The 20,935-nt window shown below is 30.4% G+C and overlaps 2 protein-coding genes across 2 annotated transcripts; both read right to left on the minus strand.

Moving 5' to 3' along the window:
• Window positions 1-5,460: 5,460 nt before the first annotated feature.
• On the minus strand, window positions 5,461-7,152 carry LOC114164671 (transcription factor bHLH47-like). The gene is made up of 4 exons (XM_028049410.1): window positions 6,966-7,152; window positions 6,748-6,866; window positions 6,375-6,502; window positions 5,461-6,072 (listed from the first exon to the last, which is right to left on the minus strand). Exons 1-4 carry the CDS (start codon window positions 7,031-7,033, stop codon window positions 5,704-5,706), a joined length of 684 nt encoding a protein of 227 aa, XP_027905211.1. The 5' UTR covers window positions 7,034-7,152; the 3' UTR covers window positions 5,461-5,703.
• Window positions 7,153-10,922: 3,770 nt separating this feature from the next.
• On the minus strand, window positions 10,923-19,876 carry LOC114164716. Its single transcript, XM_028049463.1, is given in 11 exon segments — window positions 10,923-11,228; window positions 11,535-11,615; window positions 11,815-11,883; window positions 12,226-12,303; window positions 13,659-13,772; window positions 13,858-13,946; window positions 14,087-14,110; window positions 14,113-14,126; window positions 18,936-19,000; window positions 19,078-19,244; window positions 19,580-19,876. Coding segments are annotated over 11 exon segments (945 nt in total). The 5' UTR covers window positions 19,716-19,876; the 3' UTR covers window positions 10,923-11,120.
• Window positions 19,877-20,935: the final 1,059 nt, after the last annotated feature.

A 20,935-nucleotide genomic window follows, 5' to 3' on the forward strand; every position in this document is an offset into this window, starting at 1 on the left:
TATATTTTGCTATAAATAATTTATTGTAAACATTTTAGACTAACATGTACTATTTTTTCTTAGACGTAAATGTAAAGGTTCACGTAAATTTCGTTTCAATAGACTTAATTATGTTCTTCATTTTTAAAAATTGAAGTAAGTTTTGTTTTTCTTTTTCTGAAAACAAAATCATTTTAATATTTCAAATTTAAAGAAAAAAAAACATTTGTAGCCCCTCTAGCCATAAAAAAGTCATGAAATCGTTTTAATATAATCAAATCCAAAAACACTTGTTAATGATACGCAAAGTAACTATTTAATGTTGTTTAGTTAATGGTCTTGAATGTAAAAGTTAAATATTAAGCCAAAAAGTTACGAACAAATAGTAATACCTTACGTCAAGATTAAATTAAATATAAAATAAAGTCAAAATACATTTGTAATTGTGCTAACGTTACCGCGTGGAGATTCTCGAGTGTGCCATTTATTTTTTTGGATTTCTTGTTACAAATGTTTTCCCTGAAATTTGAACCAGTTCACTATACTCTAGATTTTAGGTGAAATTCTTCCTCACATATTTTTGGCATATTTTTGGCAAGGATGAATTCTTTTATAAATATATTTTAAAAAATAAAAAATAATTTTTATAAATTAAAAATTACTCATATTGTAATATTCTAATTTAGTAATATAAAACTAGTAAAATAAAACATTTCATAATAATATTCAAACAAATTAACATAATAAAAAATATATTAATACAATCATGTTCAAAGTGTAAAATACACCATTTATACAATAATACTAAACCTACAAAAATATTCCTACACTGAAGATACTGACATCACTCATACATCTACTGTAATCTCACAACTTTAATTATAAACTTCTCATCTTCAGAGGTATCTCTAAACTTGCATTGTCATATGCAACTTGCATCGTCATATGCTTACACCAGAATGGTGATTATCACAAAAAAAAAAAAACACAAGACTACAAAGTGCAAGGGTAAGCTACTATACAAAAGAGTTATCTTAAGACCATTTAAATCATATCAATTATAAGTCATACATGGACAAACTACAATAATTCATATATTTGCTCAGAGACAGCTCACATTAAACTCAATTATCCGGATACATACATTTGGAATCAGATTCACTAGAGACTTGTACTTATGGTGGTCTCTATGCTCTGCAAAGCCATTGCCAATGGGTCACCCTACCACACACAAGGTTAATCCATCATCATCTAAGGTCATTTTCTTGTCATAGACTATGATCTCTTCCTACTCTCACCACATGATCCGTTCAACTCTATTTGAGTGTGAATGATCATTAGAATTTCAGGATGTCACCTTACATGAATCCATAGTCCAATGCATACACTATAATATCACCACCACAAAATCTACCCATGAGACCCATGAAATTATGTCAAACACATACAATGCTTATATACATTAACAAACCCATTATCATCACAGTTTTACAAAAATACTTTCACCACAATTAATTACCTTCATAATCACATTTTCATATTCATATATCAATAATTCCATCTCAATCAATTATAATCTCAAATATATATACATACACAAAGTATATCAAAACAATGAAAATCATTTTTCTAACCGCAAACTTCTAAAAAAAAATCCCACCAGTCAGAGTGAAGAATCACGTGTCTAGGATCAGCTGTTAAAATTTAAGCTCCATCTGATGGTTAACGAAGTGGAAATCTTCATTTTACCAAAAGGACGTAGTGTTGAAAGACCAGGTAGCGCCTAAAGCCAGAAAGTGGCCACCAACGCCAATGAGACAATGAACCGTTGTCAAACTGGTGTCTGGTGGTGAGGAGTGGCGCTTGGCGCCACACGTGCAATGGCTTTTGTTATGGGTTTCCAAAACTGGCACCCAATGTCCCATTAGTGCAGTCTAGAGCCGTGATAGTAGCAGACCACTAAAGGAGAATTGATCTAAGTTGATTAGTCTAATTAAATACATTGTACCATTTCTTTTCATTCAATTGAGTTCGAAAACAGTGGTTATATGTACCAATTTGGGCCAATTACTTTTGCACCGTTCAGGGAACGATCGACCTCAACAAACTCATTTTTTATTCCGATCCAATAAATATTTGTCATAAAACGACGAGTTTCATCAAAGATCTGTCATGGGTCAAGGCAACTTGCTAGGATTTGGACCGAGCAAGAAGTGAAGCCAACATTTACGCCAAGAGGGAGGGCCGACCTCAACATAGTTACTTTGGAGTGTGACTTGGTGAAGACTTATCATAATGTGTACCGTCTTGGCGAAATTCCCAACAAGTTTCAAGATCCCAGTCCTTCCCAAAAAGTGGGTAGGTCATAGGACGAGCTACCCCACAAGAATAAGTTGACCTCATAAATTTAGTCATTCTCAGAAAGCAGGTAGGTCATAGGACGAGCTAACCAAAAAGCAGCTAGGTCATAACAAGCTGCCAAAACATCAACTTTTGAATGATATGGCAAACAATGTGCCACACAATGACAAACCTTCATTGTTGCTCTTCTCACTCTCAGGCACTCTCAAAATAAAATCTTCTTCCATTATTGTGCTGCTGACTTATGTTGATGACATGCTTCTCAATGGTAATGACATATCTGAAATCCAAGTGGTTAAAACTCACCTTTATACCCAGTTCCATATCAAACACTAAAGAAAATATTATATATATCTCATAACTGAAGCAGGGCTCCTTGGTTGCAAAGTTGTGTCCATTCCCTCTGATCATTCAATGAAGTTAAATGCTGATGAAGGATTACTTTTATTTGACCCTCCTCCTATCACCATATCATTGGACGGTTAATTTACTTGACCCATACATGACCTGACATTTCTTTTGTCGTCCAACAACTTAGACAATTTGTATCTTCCCCCCATGAGCCTCATATGTAGTAAGACATTTGTGTTCTTAGATATCAGAAGAATGCCTCTGTACTTGGTCTTCAATATAAATCCAACACTGATCTTAAACTCCAAGCATATTTAGATTCTGATTAGGCTTCTTGTGCTACCACACGACACTCCGTCTCTAGCTTTTGCATCTTCCTTGGTACTTTTGTGATCTCTTGGAAGTCCAAGAAAAAAACCACGATTTCAAGATCTTCTTCGGAAACTGAATACCGTGCCTTGGCCTCCCTAGCAAAAACCCCACTTTTCACGAGCGTACAAAACATGTTGAATTTGATTGGCACCTCATCTGACCAAAATTCTTGGATGGTCTCATACATCTTCGGCACATTCTTTCCGCTAGTCAACTTGCAGATGTCTTCACAATGGGCTTTTTTGTATTTCAGGGTCCCTTTGACCAAAATATTGTAAAATGGGGTTCGTTGAATTTTTTTTTTAAAATGGGTCATGTCGTTAGCTGGGAGGACGACTTCCAAAGTGAAGTCGTCATTCCCAAGACCAGTTTCGCTTCTTATTTTTTTAAATGAATGTCGTTGGTTTTTTTGTATTTCAGGGTCACTTTGACTAGAATATTGTAAAATAGGGTTAGTTGAATTTTTTTTAAAAAATGGGTCACGTCGTTAGCTAGGAGGACGACTTCCAAGGTGAAGTCGTCATTCCAAGACTGGTTTCGTTTTTTTTTTAAATGAATGTCGTTACTTCACATAACGGTTTTTGTTTAATAGAAAAGTGGAGTCGTCCTGTAACATGACGACTTCACTTTTCATTTTTTTTTTAACTTTTTAATTTTTCAGTTTTAATTATTTCTTTTTCTTTTTCTTTATTTTATTTTTTAAATATTTCAGATTTTTTTTTAAAATTTAACAGTTTTGCTTATTTTTTTATTTTTCAGTTTTGATTAATTTTTTTATAATTTTTCAGTTTTCGTTATTTGTTTTTTTTAAACTGATTAGTTATTAATATTTTTTGAATTTTTAATTTTTTTTTCAAATTTTGTTAGATATAAAAAATATGTTGATTGTATTTGTAATAAAATAAACTTAATAAAATAGATTAGATAATGTAAAATTACATAATAAAAATAAACTAAAAATAATTATAGATACAATCAATATAATTTTTATATCTAACAAAATTTGAAAAAAAATTAAAAATTTAGAAAATATTAATAACTAATCAGTTTAAAAAAAACAAATAACCAAAACTGAAAAATTATAAAAAAATAATCAAAACTGAAAAATAAAAAAATAAGCAAAACTGTTAAATTAAAAAAAAAGAAATCTGAAATATTTAAAAAATAAAATAAAGAAAAATAAAAAGAAATAATTAAAACTAAAAAACTAAAAAGTTAAAAAAAAATGAAAAGTGAAGTCGTCATGTTACAGGACGACTTCACTTTTCTATTAAAAAAAACGGTTACGTGAAGTACGACATTCATTTAAAAAAAAAAAGAAGCGAAACCGGTCTTGGGAATGACGACTTTACTTTGGAAGTTATCCTCCTAGCTAACGACATATGACCCATTTTTTAAAAAAAAAAATTCAACTAATCTCAATTTACAATATTTTCGTGAAAGGGACCCTAAAATAATAAAAAAAAAAACCCTTCACAATGTCTTTTCATCCTACATGTTTTCAAAGTGTTACTTTTAAGTTTGGCCTTCACAATTTACGACTAGCTTAAGGGAACTGATAGAGATAGTTATAGAATATCTCTTATGGTTTTCTATTTTTGATGTACAATCTGTTTCTGTTTATTTCCGTTTTTCTTGGCTTGGATATTCAAATCTTTTTTGTATCCTTTTGTGCGATTGGTATATACGAAACTATTTCTCTTTCTTCTCTTTTTTTCTATTCCAATTCACTAACAGGATGACCCACGTATGTGAATGGGGAAGGAAGAAAACCCTCCAACATGAAGAAAGAAAAAGGGATTACAAATGAGACATGTGTAAAAAACAGATGTAAAAAAAATAATGTCATTGGACATCGAAGAATGAATTCACACAATTTTTTAAGTACGAAAAACTACCACCATCTAGTTTTAAAATAGAAAATAAAATTAAAATTATGTTATAATTTAGGAACCTATTTTATCATCTAATTCTAAAGGAAAGTAGCCGATCACATCTTTCTAAATTTTAAATTGAAAGAAAATGAAGCGGTAGAAAAACGTTTCCTTTTTTGTTTTTAAATTATTCGTTAAGAGATATAAAAAAAAATCTTTTATCAACAAATTTTTGTTTTTATTTTTCGAAACTAAAATGACAGAATATTTTAAAATTGTTTTGATTTATGCAATATTTTACAGTTTCCTGTACTCTAAACCTGATATGTCTTCAAAAAGTATACTGACGTTCATATTTTAAAATACATTAAAACATTTTCAATGTATCAAAGAAAAAAACTACTTTAACACAAGTGTTCACAAATCACGGCCATTCAACACTTATCTTTTTTCCAATATATCATTATATTATAATAAAATATAAATTTATGGGATTTTAGAAATGAATATAAAAAGTGCTCCATATCAAAATCGGTGCATGTTAAATATATAAGAAATAAACAAATAAACAGTGCGAATGAAACAAGAGAGAATCTGGACTACTTCATCACAATTTCTCTGACCCTAATCCAAATTTCTCCAGGTAGAGAGAATATACAAAAAGCTCCTGAGAACATTTCAATTTCCACATGTGATGTCCAAGACAAAGATTTGAAAATGATGATATCAGAGGGTCCATTTCCACAACTCTACACAACTGCATATTCTAATTTGAAGTTGGTTGCTCTGAAAGCAACTGCAGTGGCCATGAATCCGTTGGAGTAGGATACCTAGGATGTGGTTTTGTGATAGTCGAGGTTGGTTTTGGTGTCTGGTCACCAACATTATGAGGACCATGATGAGCAGTCATGGGGACAACCAAAACTGCATGTCCTTGCTGCACTACTGCAGCTTCTGTGCTCGACAATTGCAGATTCTCCCCTGAAAACTCTGCAATCTTTTCTGGTTGTGGAAATGGATTCATCAGGTTAGCTCCACATTGGGCTACTCTTGCTTTTATTTCACCGGCAAGTTTCTCAATTTCAGTTTTCAGAACACAATTCTCCTCCTCCATCTCATTTTTCTCCATAGTCACCTACCATGAATTTCTCACTATAATCAGATTCAAAAGAAGACAAAATTGATTGAAATCATGAATAATGAACATGGTCTATTAGTGTCATAAGGTTGTTTAGTCTCAGACTATGTCCATTCAAAAACACTCATGAAATAAGGTACTTCTGCAGAAAACAACCTTTTACGAAACTTCAATTGCTGAGTCAAACATACCATTAAAAATGCAAACTTTATCCTAAAAACAGCCGAAATCTTTGAAATTGATCTTTTCTAAACACATGCAAGGAATCTCCATTGGATAAAAAGTGGTGAAGAACTTACATAGTGAGTCTCTGACAACAGAGATGCACTGTCCTTTTTCAAGGACTCGATCTGACTGAACAACTCTTTCAGCAATCTGATGGATTCCCTCAAGATAGAAGCTTTTCCATTGTTCTGTTCTTTAAGATCTGTTACCTCGTCCCAGAGAAAAACACAGCCCCAAAACAAAAAGAAACAAAGCAGCACTAATATTAGACCATGTAAAAAGTCTCAAAAGGTGACATTATCTAAGAAATCAAACATAAAATAAAAATAGTGCATGCAATAACCAGATTGCTAGTAAAGTTCAAATTGACCGTAACAAAAATTTGAGACTCTGATATAAGATTAAAGTACTAAAATTTGATTCAGTGGTGACATAAGATTAAGTTACCGAGTGTATCAGCAAGACCAAGAAAGAGTTCATTCAACTGTCCACGCTTCTCTTTCTCTCTTTCAGCCTTGCGAATTCTCTTAGGGATTTTTTCTTGTTTCTGTTTATTGGAACAAGACCTGCACCACATTAAGCGTTCCCAATTATTCTATAAACTAAGCACTGAATCAATTATTCTATAAACTTTTGAAGAGCAATGGGTGAATAGAACCTCTAACCTTTTTCTTGATAAATCTTGTGAATTGTTGACCTTTTCAATAACAGTGGCTGAAGTCTCAGACACCATTGTAGAAATCTCAAAGAAGCTTTTAGGTTACTTGCAATTGTTTCTGAAGAGTGAATCTTTCACTAACACAAGTCTTCTGAAATTTGTGGAAAGAGTTAGACATTATTATTGTAAGAGTGTGAGCGTGGCGAGAGGTAACCGTTCGCACCAGGCACGTGGTTATCAAATGCTCGTGTGCTCCCACCACCATTCAAACTCATGCATTACATCTTTCTCTAATTTTTTTAATTATTACTGTTTTATAAGATAATGTGGGGTGCTTAAAGTGTTTATATTAAGTAGATTGTACTTATTTGGAACAATTTATGAGTTTTAAATTAGTAATTAATAGAATAATGAATATAAATATTTTTTTGAAATTTAACACAAAATCGTGTGCCCTCCACAGTGATACGTTCCGGCAGCGTGTGTCTACCACACACTCATAACACTTCTTCACGTTGAAGTTAGCCACGTCATCATCATATGTGTTTTTAACACACTCCTCTCTTTTATTTAAAATTTATTTAAATTCTCATATTTTTTAATTGAAATATTATTGATGAGAATTTGAGTTTAATGAAAAAAAAAATATTATTTCATAATGAGGTGAAAGATTCGAATATTTTTTCGAAAAAAAATTCTTAGGTATGAAACATTAAAGTATACTTTAATAAATAAAAAAATGTGTCTCTTTGTATTTAATCTTTGGAATGTTGTAATACTAGTTAGAAACCATTATAAAATTAAGATTCACTGAAAGTGTTAATGTTAAAAATCCAGTTTGCATGTAAAACAAAACAGTTTGAAATAAAAAAGAAAGTGGAGTGAGTTGGTAAGTGAAATATTTGTTTTATTTCTAAAAAAAATTGGCTTTTATTACTGTTTATTAAAGTTATAATATATTTTTTACCATTAATTATCGAAAAGTAAAAATTAAAAAGAAATACTATGATTTTGTTAAAAAAATGTTAAAAATAAATATAAATTATCAATTTCATGAAGATTTAAAACGGTTAATAATATTATTGATAAAAAAAGTCTCTTTGATATTCAGATGAAATGGATTACTTTTATAGATAGAAAGTTGAACTATTTATATATATTTCACTATATAATATATTTTAGTTAGTTTTAAATAAGATTTTTTTTTTTACTTACTATCAGAAAAAAAACTTAAATATAAATATTAAAGCAATTATAACATAGTTTAACAATTAATAATACATGAATGATATGTTTTGTTATGTAAACTATTGTAACTTTTAAAGTTTAACGATTAATAAATGAATGATTAACATAAATAATAAAAAAAATAATAAAATAGAAATGAAAAAAAAATAATATTCACAATAAATTTTTCCCAAAAATATAAAAGAATTTATACAAAAAAGTTCATAATACATAATTATATTATAAATATTTTATTAATATTTACACATATCAACTTTACATAATTCATTGTGGATTAAATTTTATATTTTTATTTATAGTAAAATAATAACATTAAAGTGAAAATTTTATTATATAAAATGTATTTTATTTATTGTTGTTTTTAATTTTTTTTAGTCCAACAAAATTAATTTTCTATCTTTTTTTTTTCTTTCTCAACATTACTCTTCAATCAAATATTAAAAAAATTCTAAGGTAACTTTAAATATGTTATATCCATGACAATTTATGTGGGTTAATGTAATTTATTTGTACTATTGATTTCTTATTACAATCCTAAAACTTAATTAAATCAGATCAATATGCTTTGAAATTGGACGAAAAAATATAATGCAATTATAGTATTTAATTGACAGAAAATATAATTATGAGTGAGTTTGGCTAAACTTGAAATAAATAATTTTAAAAACAATCACTTGTATAGGAAATATATAGAAAAACCTTATTCAAAAAACAAAAAAAAAAGTTATTTTTTAAAATAAACATATTAGAAAAATATATAAAAATAGCTGAAATATGCTTATTTTTATTAAAAAAATGTTTTTTTCAAAAAGAAAAAGTTGAGTAAAAACAAACTTATTCTTTGTCTACAAAAACAAATATTTGAATTATAGTTCAAATAATTTTTATAATATCACTGTATTGCAATTAAGTTTCTTAAAGAATATGATTTTCTTATAATATTTATTTCAAATATTAAGGAACTAGAGTCATTCAATAGTATATTATTGAAGGATTTTTTTTTTTTTTTTTTTTTATAAACTGAGTATTCGTCAAACCATTACACCATTACAACAAAGTATGAATATTGATAAATAGTTAAGTCATCATCACTATCTGTGTTTTTAACACACTATTTACTATTATTTAAAATTTATGTAAATTTTTTTATTTTTGAAATATAGCTAATGAGAATCGGGTTTAATGAAAAGAGATATAATTTGATACTGTGACGAAAGATTCCAATATTTGTGGAAAAAACATTACATATGAAACATTATAGTATAATTTAATAAACAATAAAATGTGTCTCTTTGTATTTAATCTTTGGAATGTTCTAATGCTAGAAACCACTTTAAAATTAAGATTCATCGAAAGTGTTAAGCTTAAAAATCCAGTTTGCATACTTTTTTTTTATAAAATAAATAATTTTAAAAATAATCACTTGTAAAATAGCTTATTGAAAAACAACAAAAGTTACTTATTCTGAGAATAAACATATTAGACAAATATATAAAAATAGTTGAAATATGCTTAACAACAATTTTTGTAAAAAATATCTAAAAACAAACTCACTCTATGTCTACGTAAACAAATGTATGACTAGATTATAATGCAAATTATTTTTATAATATCACTGTATTGCAATTAATTTTCTTTAAAGAATATGATTTGCTTATAATAGTTATTTCAAATGTTAATGAATTAAGAATAGTATAATAACTTTGAAGGAGAAAGAAATTCTAAACTAAAGTATTCTTCAAAATAATGCAACAAATTATTGGTAGATTTAATTTTATATTCAAAAGTTTTGAAATAATGATGTAAGAAGTAATATATTAATTGACACATCCAATTATACATAATTATATTAACAACTCCAATCATTATTTTAAAAATGTTTTTCACAACTAATTATTAGAATCCAACTTATAATTAATAACTTCTGAACAAAAATTAAATAAATTGATTTTAATAACATGTATTGCTGACAGATTGATTTTATCATCATTTGAATGTGAAATATCAATCAGACAAAATTAATTATGATAAAGGAAAAGTATTATATAGTAGGAAATTAAGAAAGTAAATGTCAATTTAAAATAATAATTTTATCAGTTAGTTTAAAAATGCTTTCTATTATCAGTTGTTATGAAATTAGTTTAACCCCGTATATTATAACCCATTGTAAAACTATAACTAAAAACATGTTAAACTCTGTATATTATAACCCATTGCGAAACACATTACACATTTTCTTCAAAAAAACATGTTTGAATATATATATATATATATATATACTATGCGAAGCGTGTTCTAAAAAGTTTATTCTGATAAAAAAATTTGTTGTGAAACATATAATTCAGATGAACACATTACACATTATATTCCAAAAAACATGTTTCAATATATATATATACTATGGGAAGCTTGTTCTAAAAAGTTTATTCTGATAAAAAAATTTTGTTGTGAAACATATAATTCAGATGAACACATTACACATTTTATTCAAAAAAAACATGTTTCAATATATATATATATATATATATATATATATATATATATATATATATACTATGCGAAGCTTGTTCTAAAAAGTTTATTCTGATAAAAAAATTTGTTGTGAAACATATAATTCAGATGTTACTTCTAAGAAGGATAAAATGATTATTTTAAAAATCATGGGGTACAGGAAGGAAAAGCCAATATTTGGGAGCATATTTATTCTAGAATGATAATTTGAAAAACTAATTTCATCATTTAAGAAAATTATGAGCACCTGAAATTGGATCAAACATATTATTCTATCTAGATGTGATGATACACACACTTCTCATTATGTCCACTAAGATATCATTTCGAATGCACACTCTTCTATAAACTAATGCTTCTTTTATACATTTTACAGTCACTAAATGTAATGTGTAAGTTAACTTTAAGTTCTTGAGCACCCAAACTTGAATTTGCGAGGATTCATTCTTCCATTTAGCGCAAGGGCAAGCACATCATATTCTTCGACATACCATAATTCAGACACCACTGCCTGAAAATGCATCACAAAAGTCAAATTATACGTAAACAAAGTTCATATATATACATATAAGAAAATATTGTAGTTACTATTAGGACATATTCAAATAATAATAATTAAAAGAAAAAATGCATGTGCCTTCTTTCTCTTTACCACTAATATTTAATCTTTATCATTCTATGGTAGATATATATATGATCTAGAAGATTATAAAGATCATAAACATTCCAATACCAACTATTGACAAATCTCAGATTTCAGTATTTTTAACTGCAATTCCAGTTATTGGTAACCCCCATGAAATAAATAATCACAGACCTGGAATCCACGAATCTGACTGTTAAGCCGATTCACTAGCTCATGGAAAAAGTGGATATCATCTAACGTATTAAGTTGTTCCTGCATAATAACATGAAGTCATTATTTGCTATACTTTCTGTTCTCATATTCATTTCATATAAGCTTTTCTTCAATATCACTTCACACTTTACCATACTTCAAACATATTGCCAAACAAAAAGAGAAGAAAACATGCTCAAATCATATGGCAAAATAAACTTCAAAACTTTATAACATGCCCAAATGAAATGAATATTACCGTAGGTGATGATACTGTAGGTGGACCCAAAAGCCTTGCAAATGAGGTGTGGAGAATTGCAGCATCATACTACAGATGAAAATAACATATCATCAAGCATTGCAAGGTAACACAATTTTATTGGCATATATGACTTCAAATTACCAAGTAACGTTAGAAAAACTATAGGATATGAGTCCACACAGGGAACAGTAATATCATAAGAGAATTCTTAAGAGGACACTACAGGACATAAGATTTCAGACTCCTAAAGGCTATTATTCGTGTCTTAATTCCCACGGCTTTCAAATTTATACGTGCATGACAACATGTTCTAACTGCATCTTGAAACTCCACAGTGTAGTCCCAATTAAGACATTGGTAAATACACAATTTACTTATAGCAAAAGTGAGTATTCAAGACATGCTTACAAGTTGCTTTTCTGGTGCTCGTGGAAGTGCATTCTTCAACATAGAACGAATGATTACGGGATCTGTACCAGAGATGACCTACAAAATTAGCATAATTAGTCAGCCAGGGCTTGTGAAGGTGTCACAACTCAACATAAAGAGTAATGGAAATATTTCTGCTTTTCTTTGGTTACTAGTTTCAGTTTCTTTCTATATACTGATTGTTGCTCAGGTTGAAAGTTTCAACAATTGACTCTGCTTTGCAGGTTGGAATTAACCAAATAAAATGAAACTTGATGCCACCAAGTTATTATAAAAATGCACAGAAAATATCCCAAAGTATTTTTATATAATCAACAGAAAGCATTTCTGTCTCTTTCTTAGTGAACAAATACAGGACAAAATTTCTTCTTGAGAGTAAAATAATGGCAAAATATTTCCTGAATCAGTAAACCTAAAAGTCTGAATGAATCATACAAGTAACTGAGAATGCCAAAATATTTCCTAAAGTACAAGTATGCTTTGACCGAGATTGTTGCCCTAGGAATAGTCCTATGGATCCAAAATTGAAGCTTTTTCAAGGTTATGAGGATTTATTTAAAGATTTTGGAAGATATCGCCGTCTAATAGACAAACTTAATTATGTCACTGTCAATAGACCAGATATCACATGCAGTTAATGTGGTTAGCCAACTCCTAAAGGTCCCCTGTGAAAGTCATTGGAATGTTGTGATACATCAAGAATGCAGCAGGTCGCTGTTTAATATAAAGGTTCCAAAATTGTATTTTTACTATTGTGATACTGATCAAGAGCATCGCCATCAGTTAGAGGTCCACTACTACATAGTGTCTTCTCATTAGTAAGAATTTGATTTCTTGGAGGTGCAAGTGTTGAATGAGTATGAGGCTATGACAGCAGCTACATGCAACATTACCGGCTTAAACAACTTCTCCATTGTTCAAAATTTGGAGATACAGATATAATTGGCTAATATATGACAATGAAGTTGCCATTCACATTGCATCAAACTCGGTTTTCCATAAATGGACTAAACACAAATTGATTGTCATTTTGTGAGAGAAGGTGTTCTGTGGAGAAATCATCACAAACTTTGTCATCTCCAAGTGATCGACTTGCAAACATGCTCACTATATCCCTGAACTCTCATCATATTGACCACATTTGTAACAAGTTTGGCTCTTATGATATTTATGCTCCAGCTTGAAGGGAGTGTAAAAGATATGATTCTATCTTAATAATTAGAGAAATAAGTAGAACTGATAATTAGGGATATTCTCCATTATTAGCCATTGTTAGGTTTCCCTGTATTATCGTTGAATAATTATAAATTTAGGATTTACACGTGTGATTAAACACAATTCACACCAACAGATAAACTCTTCAACAAGTGTCATGGACAATGGAACAAATACTTAAAATTATGGAAAATAACCTGCCAGCAACCCAGGAGCACTCCAGTTGAGGTCAAAACAACTCTATCCAAAACAATTTTCAGAGGGCAGATTTTTGAAACAACAGCTTTCACAGAGGATGCTTCAGCTTCTATCTGACACAAAAAATGATTCCCATGAGCTTACTAAGCATACTTCAAGATGGAACAAAGACATCCATAATTGAAGTATACCTTATACCTCTTCTTTGGTCGCGAGTACAGGAACAATATGGTGGGAGGCATGGAACATGCTAAAATGGTACAGACTGGAGTTCTGAAACCAGATTGCTAATTGACAAACATGTAAAAATTCCGATAAAAAAAATGAAGAGAAGTTTGAAGCAGGACAGTTTTGCTTAAAGTTTTAACATATTGACCAGTAAATGAATTTTAATTCTGCTATTGGTTGATCCAATAATATAGCTTACCTTTATCAAAGTATGGATTAAAATTTTTTTGACAGCCTCCCTGTGTCATGCAAATTGTGATGTGTTATATGAATATCAAATTGCTTGGGGTAAATTAATAAACATATTAAATCAATACGGTAATAAAGAAGGATATATGAAACTGAAGATCATCATTTCTACAGTCATAATTTATGAATGTGATATGCAATTCTCCATAACAAGGAAAGCAAAATAAAAAATGGATATTCTCAAACTTTATGCCTAACTCAACATCACAAAATCAGATTAAAAGGTAAGATTTGCATCTATTTATGTATTATAATTTGGCCATATCTCTGGATGTCATGGGATCTCCAATGCATCCCTTCAAGTGAGAATTGGACATCTCAAGTGTGTGAGAGAAGATAGAATTAGGTTGTTTCATAATCTTTTGGACAAGATTGGAAGAGTTGTTTGTTATCATTATATCAGCACACATCAACATGTAAATCATGTCAATGTGATTTTAACAAGTAAAATGAGAGGGATCCCATACTAAACAAGAGTGCCTTGAAACTTGTCAAACATTGACGAAGGGTTTGCTTCAAATAGCCTTGTTGAGTTTGCATGCTAATAAAGAATCAACCACCCAATAGACAGGAGATTGTTTCATGTAAACAAATTCATCCAATAGACTATTTAGGAAGACATTGTTCACATCAAACTGAAGAAGTGGGCAATGTCTGGTAAGAGCTAAGGACAATATAATACTGCTAGGGTTGTATTCAGTTCGATATAGTTTTTGTTATCGGTGTTCGGATTATTAGCTGTTCTTTACAACCCTGTTTCTTTTCATTCTCTATATACAGAGAATCCTTGTTTTCCTTTGTACTCTTTTGTCAATACAAAAGTTACCTTTTCAGTTTCTCACCTCTCTCTCTCAACTCTAATATGGTATCAAGAGCTTAGTGATTCATGGATTCAGAAAATAATCATCCTCCTCCACCTCCATGGCCTTGTAATGAATCTGGCTGCACTGTTTCCTCTGCAGTTTTTGTCAAGATTTCTGAAAAACTTGATGATTCCAACTTGCTTTGGCGTCAACAAGTAATCATGCATCAAATCCCATCCTCTTCAACATTTTGTGTTCAATCAGTGAAACATATCAGGATAATTGCAAAATTAATTCAGTCATGTATTCTTGGATCAGATGTTGTTGTGTTGGCTGCAGTCCACTCTATCAAGATCCTTTGTGTCATGTATACTTGGATGTATTCATTCTTGTCAATTATGGGATAAAGTGCATGATTATTTCCACAAACAAACAAGAGCAAGAGTGCAAAAACTTTGCAGTAAATTTTGTTCCATGACTCTTGATGATCGTTCAATGGGTGATTTTCTTCTTAAAATCAAATATTTGGTTGATTGTCTTGCTCTGATAGGAGATCCTACTTTCTTTAAGAACACACTGATGTTATTCTTGAAGGGCTGCCTCAAGATTATGAATATGTTATTTCTGTTATTGAAAGTAAGTTTGAACCTCTCCCTAATGAAGAAGATTAAGCTCTTTTTCTTGCACATGAGTTGTTGGGAATCCAAGAGTCGGTCTAACAACTGCTCTAATACCAGTTAATAGGAAATAACGCACATTTCCTATAATCAAATTTATAAAAACAATATAAACGCATAACAATCACACACAAAATTGATAACCGAGCTCAGCCAATTATGCCTACGTCTCCGAGTTGTTGCAGACTTTTTATTTGAAAGAGAAAATTATAAAACAGGTGTTTTCAAAACACGGAACTCACAACCCAAATAAACTGAGAAAAATTAAATATTATTTCTCTCTCTCTCTTGTTTTTGGAATACTTAAAAGATTTTGCGTATAGGTATTTATACATACATGCTTCATTTCTAATTGTCACAACTAATTTCCTATATTTAAGTATTCTATTCATTTCTTAATTTTTATATTTCCTAAAAAATAGAACACATTCCTCACGTCTTGTTTGACCAATTCCAACAATCTCCCACTTGAAGACTAATTTCAATTTGTCTTCACACCTTGATCAATACAACAACCTTCTCTTGTATGTTATTCTAACAGGCCAATTGAAGTTGAGCACAACTTCAATTTGTCAATGGTTATTACCTTTGTTAACATATCTACTAGGTTTCTACTTCAATTAATTCCGAGACGTGATTTGGTTTTAAGAAAAAGAGCTGGGTATGTAGCAGTAACAAAAGCTAGTAAAGAATTGATACGGCTTCAAGGTTTGTTAACTGAGTTGGGATTTATCCAGAATAGTGTTCTATATAGTGATAGTCAGAGAGCAATACATTTGGAAAAGAATTCAACATTTCATTCTAGAACAAAACACATTGGTCTCTACTATCACTTCATCAAATCTTTCCTTCAGGATCAGGTGCTAACATTAAGAAAAAATCTAGGAAGTAAAAACCCTACAAATATGTTAACAAAGGTAGTAACAATTGACAAATTGAAGTTGCGCTCAACTTCAATTGGCATGCTAGAATAACATACATGAGAAGGTTGCTGCATTGGTCAAGGTGTGAAGACAAATTGAAATTAGTCTTCAAGTGGGAGATTGTTGGAATTGGTCAAAAAAGAAGTGAGGAATGTATTATATTTTTAGGAAAGATAAAAACGAAGAAATAAATAGAATGCTTAAATATAGGAAATTAATTGTGAGGATTAGAAATGAAGCATGCATGTATAAATACCTATATGCAAAATCTTTTAAATATTCCAACAACAACAAAAAACAAGAGAGAGAGAAAAATTATATTTTATTTTTATGGGTTATTAGTGTTGTAAGTTGAGTGTTTTGTAAACACTTGCTTTGAAATTTTCTCTCTTAAATAAAATGTTTGCAGCAACTTGGAGACGTAGGCATAATGAGTTGAAATCCGTTATCAATTTTGTGTGCGATTGTTCCGCGTTTATATTGTTTCCATAAATCTGATTATAGGAAATGTGCGTTATTTCCTTACATGAGTCTCATCTTCAAAAATACCGCGAGAAAACTGTTCTTGATTCTATATCTCTTAATCTGACTCATGCACTTTTAACCAATTCTTTTTTAAACAATGATGGAGAACCTTCTACTGCTCTGACTTTGACTACTCCTAGTCAAGATACTCAAGTGCAGATCAACAATTTTCGTGACTCCTTTTCTTTTCTTGGTGGTCGCGGAATTGGTTTAGAGGACAAATGGTGACTGCAGAGGGCGTTTTGCCAATGTTCAATGTTAGTTATGCTTCAATACTGCACACGATCATGCTTTCTGTTACTACAGATTTGATAACAGTTTTCAACCTTCCACTCCAAGTAATTTTTACTCTAATTCTCTAGATCATACAGATCAGTTTGGTGAAGAATAATTTTATTTGTTCAATCAACAACAACAATCTTTTACTCCACCTCTTCGATACCCACATGCCAACTATTGTCCTCCCTCACCTCATCCTTCCACTTCACAACATCTCCCTCTGCTATGCTAACCAATACTGGTGCTGGATTACTGCCAACCCCCACTGCTATTCGTCCACAGTTCTGGGGTTTCTTTTCACATTACTGGAGAAAGTCAGAATATTCAACGTAATATTCCTTATGAAGGTCCTGAACAGATCTATATTGGTAATAGTCAAGGTTTGCCTTTTTAATCCTCTGGTTCTTCCTATTTTTTTGTCCACTATAACTAAGTCTAATTAGTGCTAGTAAATATGCTAAGGACAATTTTGTTTATTTTGAATTTCATGAGACTCGTTGTTTTATCAAATCTCAGGTAACTGAATTTGATACTAGTGCTTGAGTCAGATTAAGAGAAGCAGAATCGAGAACAACTACCTCTCAATACTTTTGAAGACTCGCGCACAAGTAGAGGTTCAACTTCTTTAGTAGGAAGAGTTCAAACTTAATTTCAATAATGGATTCATAGGCATGAGGCAAACCTTCAAGAATAACATCAATGTCTTAAGAGAAACAAGATCTCCCATAGAGCCAAGGCAATCAACCAACAATTTCATTCAAAGAAGAATTTCTGCCATGAACAATTTTCAAGAGACATGGAACAATGTTCATTGCAAAGTTGTTTCACTCTTGCTCTCAACTATTTGTGAAAATACTCATGCACTTTATCCCAAACCTTATAGGAATAAAAATTTCGAAGAACATGAAAAAGAAAAGATCGTAGACTATAGCAATGTTAATAGCATTTGATCTTGTTGTTCCTAAGTACAACACGCCAGATTGGTTTTTCCAATGCACAATTTACTTCTCTAAGAAATTGAAGCAGAGCCACAAAGTGCTGAAGATGATGCATGAATCTACCTATTGCCACAAAAGCAAGAAGTTGGAATCATATAGTTTCTCTGAAATCTTCACAAAGGTAGAGAGAGGGGGAGGCAAAGATGGAGGAAGGGGAAGACAGAGGATTTTCAGCCACAAGGGACCTTCAAGCTCTTGATACCATATTAGAGTTTGATAGAGAGAGAGATATATGTTTGCATTGCACACAACTGATGCAGAAGAGTTTCTTTATATAGAGCAAAGAGAAAGGTATAAATCTTATTTATCCTCATCAATACCGAGAGTGTTATACTATCAATCCTATGGATGGTTTGTTACTGATACGCAAATTTTCAATAAATTAAACAAAAGAATTTACCAGAAACAGATAGAAGGTGCAACCTATATCAGACATAGAGAAAAACAACTAGTAACTATCAAAGCTAAGCAGTAGTATGACCATCTGATTCAAAACCATGGGCAAACTCAGAAAAAAAGAATGTATCTTCAACTAAGCATAGATGCATTAAATGATCATCAATGAAACCCAGGAGTCAAATTAGTAACACTTACGCGATAGGTAAAGAAAATTCAGTGCTCAAATACAACACATTAGCTCGCACCGGAGGATTTGCAGGCTGCACATGAAAAATAATCATTAGTTGCTTCCCAAACAGATATGTGAAACAAAGCCTAAATTGTTGTTACATGTCACCTTCAGAACAGGAGTTACATATCCATCTTTCAGTGTGAATATATCTGAAAGGGACAATGACTGAGAGGTTTCACCATGTTTCAGGAAAGCAGCTCCATGCTCATCCAGATCTCTCCCCATCTTGTCATACAACTTTGATCTTTGCTCCGTGTAAGAATTTTGAGAATCTGAGACAGACCCTTCTTAATTTCGTACCAAAATCGATTATATCTCCCTCAAAATCAAATTTTGAATAAAACCCAACTCCAAGACAACATCTTTACACGGAGTTATTACATTAAGCCAAAGAATAAACTGTAAAAGTTCAAACTTGTCTCGAGAAGGCCAAATAATGAGCAATTTGACAAGCAAAAAGATGACCCAAATTGAAGAAACTCTTGACAATTGTCACAAAAGTAAATCTTCCATAAAATGCAAACATAAACGAAACATAACAACCAACCTAACTGAACCTGATGTAAAGAAAAGTTTGAAAACTGATTGGTAAAAGAATCAATATTACCTGAAGAAGCAGATGAAAAAGTTTGCGATGAGTTGTGAAGTGCCATTCTGAACAAGGTGAAGAAGCAGAAGGCACAGACGAGCCAGATCAAAGCCACCCTCTTGGGATGAATCAAGTTCACAGTCTTACCCGTCATGATTTTGTATGCCACGCAAAACCAAAAGGTAACTGTGCGAGTACAATCCCAACCAAATCAGAATCAGTGTCATCCCCACCCATTAGCCAATTTCTTATTCCTCACTTCAATGTAATTAGCTAGCGTGATATATGGGCACAGGCTCCATCAAACTTTTTCTTTTTTTTTTTGTATATATACATCTATGATCAAAAACTTTTTTATGCAATTCTATTTCTACGATGAACATATTAATATTGAAATTTACTATTTCGTACATATCATTCAAAGTTTTCCATTTCCTTTAAATAGAGCTCTTCCAGAAAATTTAAATTTGATTGAATTTTTACTTCCTTTGTAGAGAAACCTCTTTTCTGATTTTTTAGGTTATTAAGACTTTCTACAAACTGTTTTTCAAAGCAATAATTTTCTAACAAATGCAATTAATTGATTTATAATGTTTTTAGTCAATAAACCATAAATACTACAAATTTTCACTCTCTTAATATTGAGCAAGATGAATAACAACAAATTAATAAGATACTAATATAGTCATTAATCTCTTTACACACTAGTTAAATTAAAGTTTAAAAATACAAATCATTAATTAAATTTAGTGTCAGTAATAAAATTAATTTTCCTTATTATTGTAACTTATTAAAAGTTTATATACAATGAAAAAGATAATAACTACTTTAATGTGTGGTAGCAAATTATTTTTAATGTTAGAATCATTGTTTCTGAAAAACAAATTCAAATTAATAATTATCGTGATGAATTCTAGGATGAACAACCTCTATAAGTGGTTCATAATACACTAAAATTAATCATCATCAAATTTATAAAGGCAAATAATTTTATTATAGAACTTTCTCCACAAAATCTTAGTCAAACTTCTCCTTTCTCTGTCACGATCACAATTATCCTTTCTAAGTTTCCAAGAACGCCACAATTATAATATGTAATAACCTATAATCTTAAAATATCAAATCAAACTTATATAAGTATATAATTTATTACTTTTGTTTATTTATTTTTGAGTTATTTGTAGTTAAAAAATAAAGAATATATATAAATTAATAAAATGAATATTTTGAAAAGAGAAACAGTGTTAGTGAGTGGACAATTTTATTATATTAATGTCAGTTAAAAAAATAAATTAACGAAATTTCTTATTTCTTATCAATGAAATTTACGACGAATAGTATTAATAAAAATATGTAATTTTTTTTATCATAAGG

This window comes from Vigna unguiculata, chromosome 9, assembly GCF_004118075.2.
Source record: "Vigna unguiculata cultivar IT97K-499-35 chromosome 9, ASM411807v1, whole genome shotgun sequence".
Taxonomy (NCBI): Eukaryota; Viridiplantae; Streptophyta; class Magnoliopsida; order Fabales; family Fabaceae; genus Vigna; species Vigna unguiculata.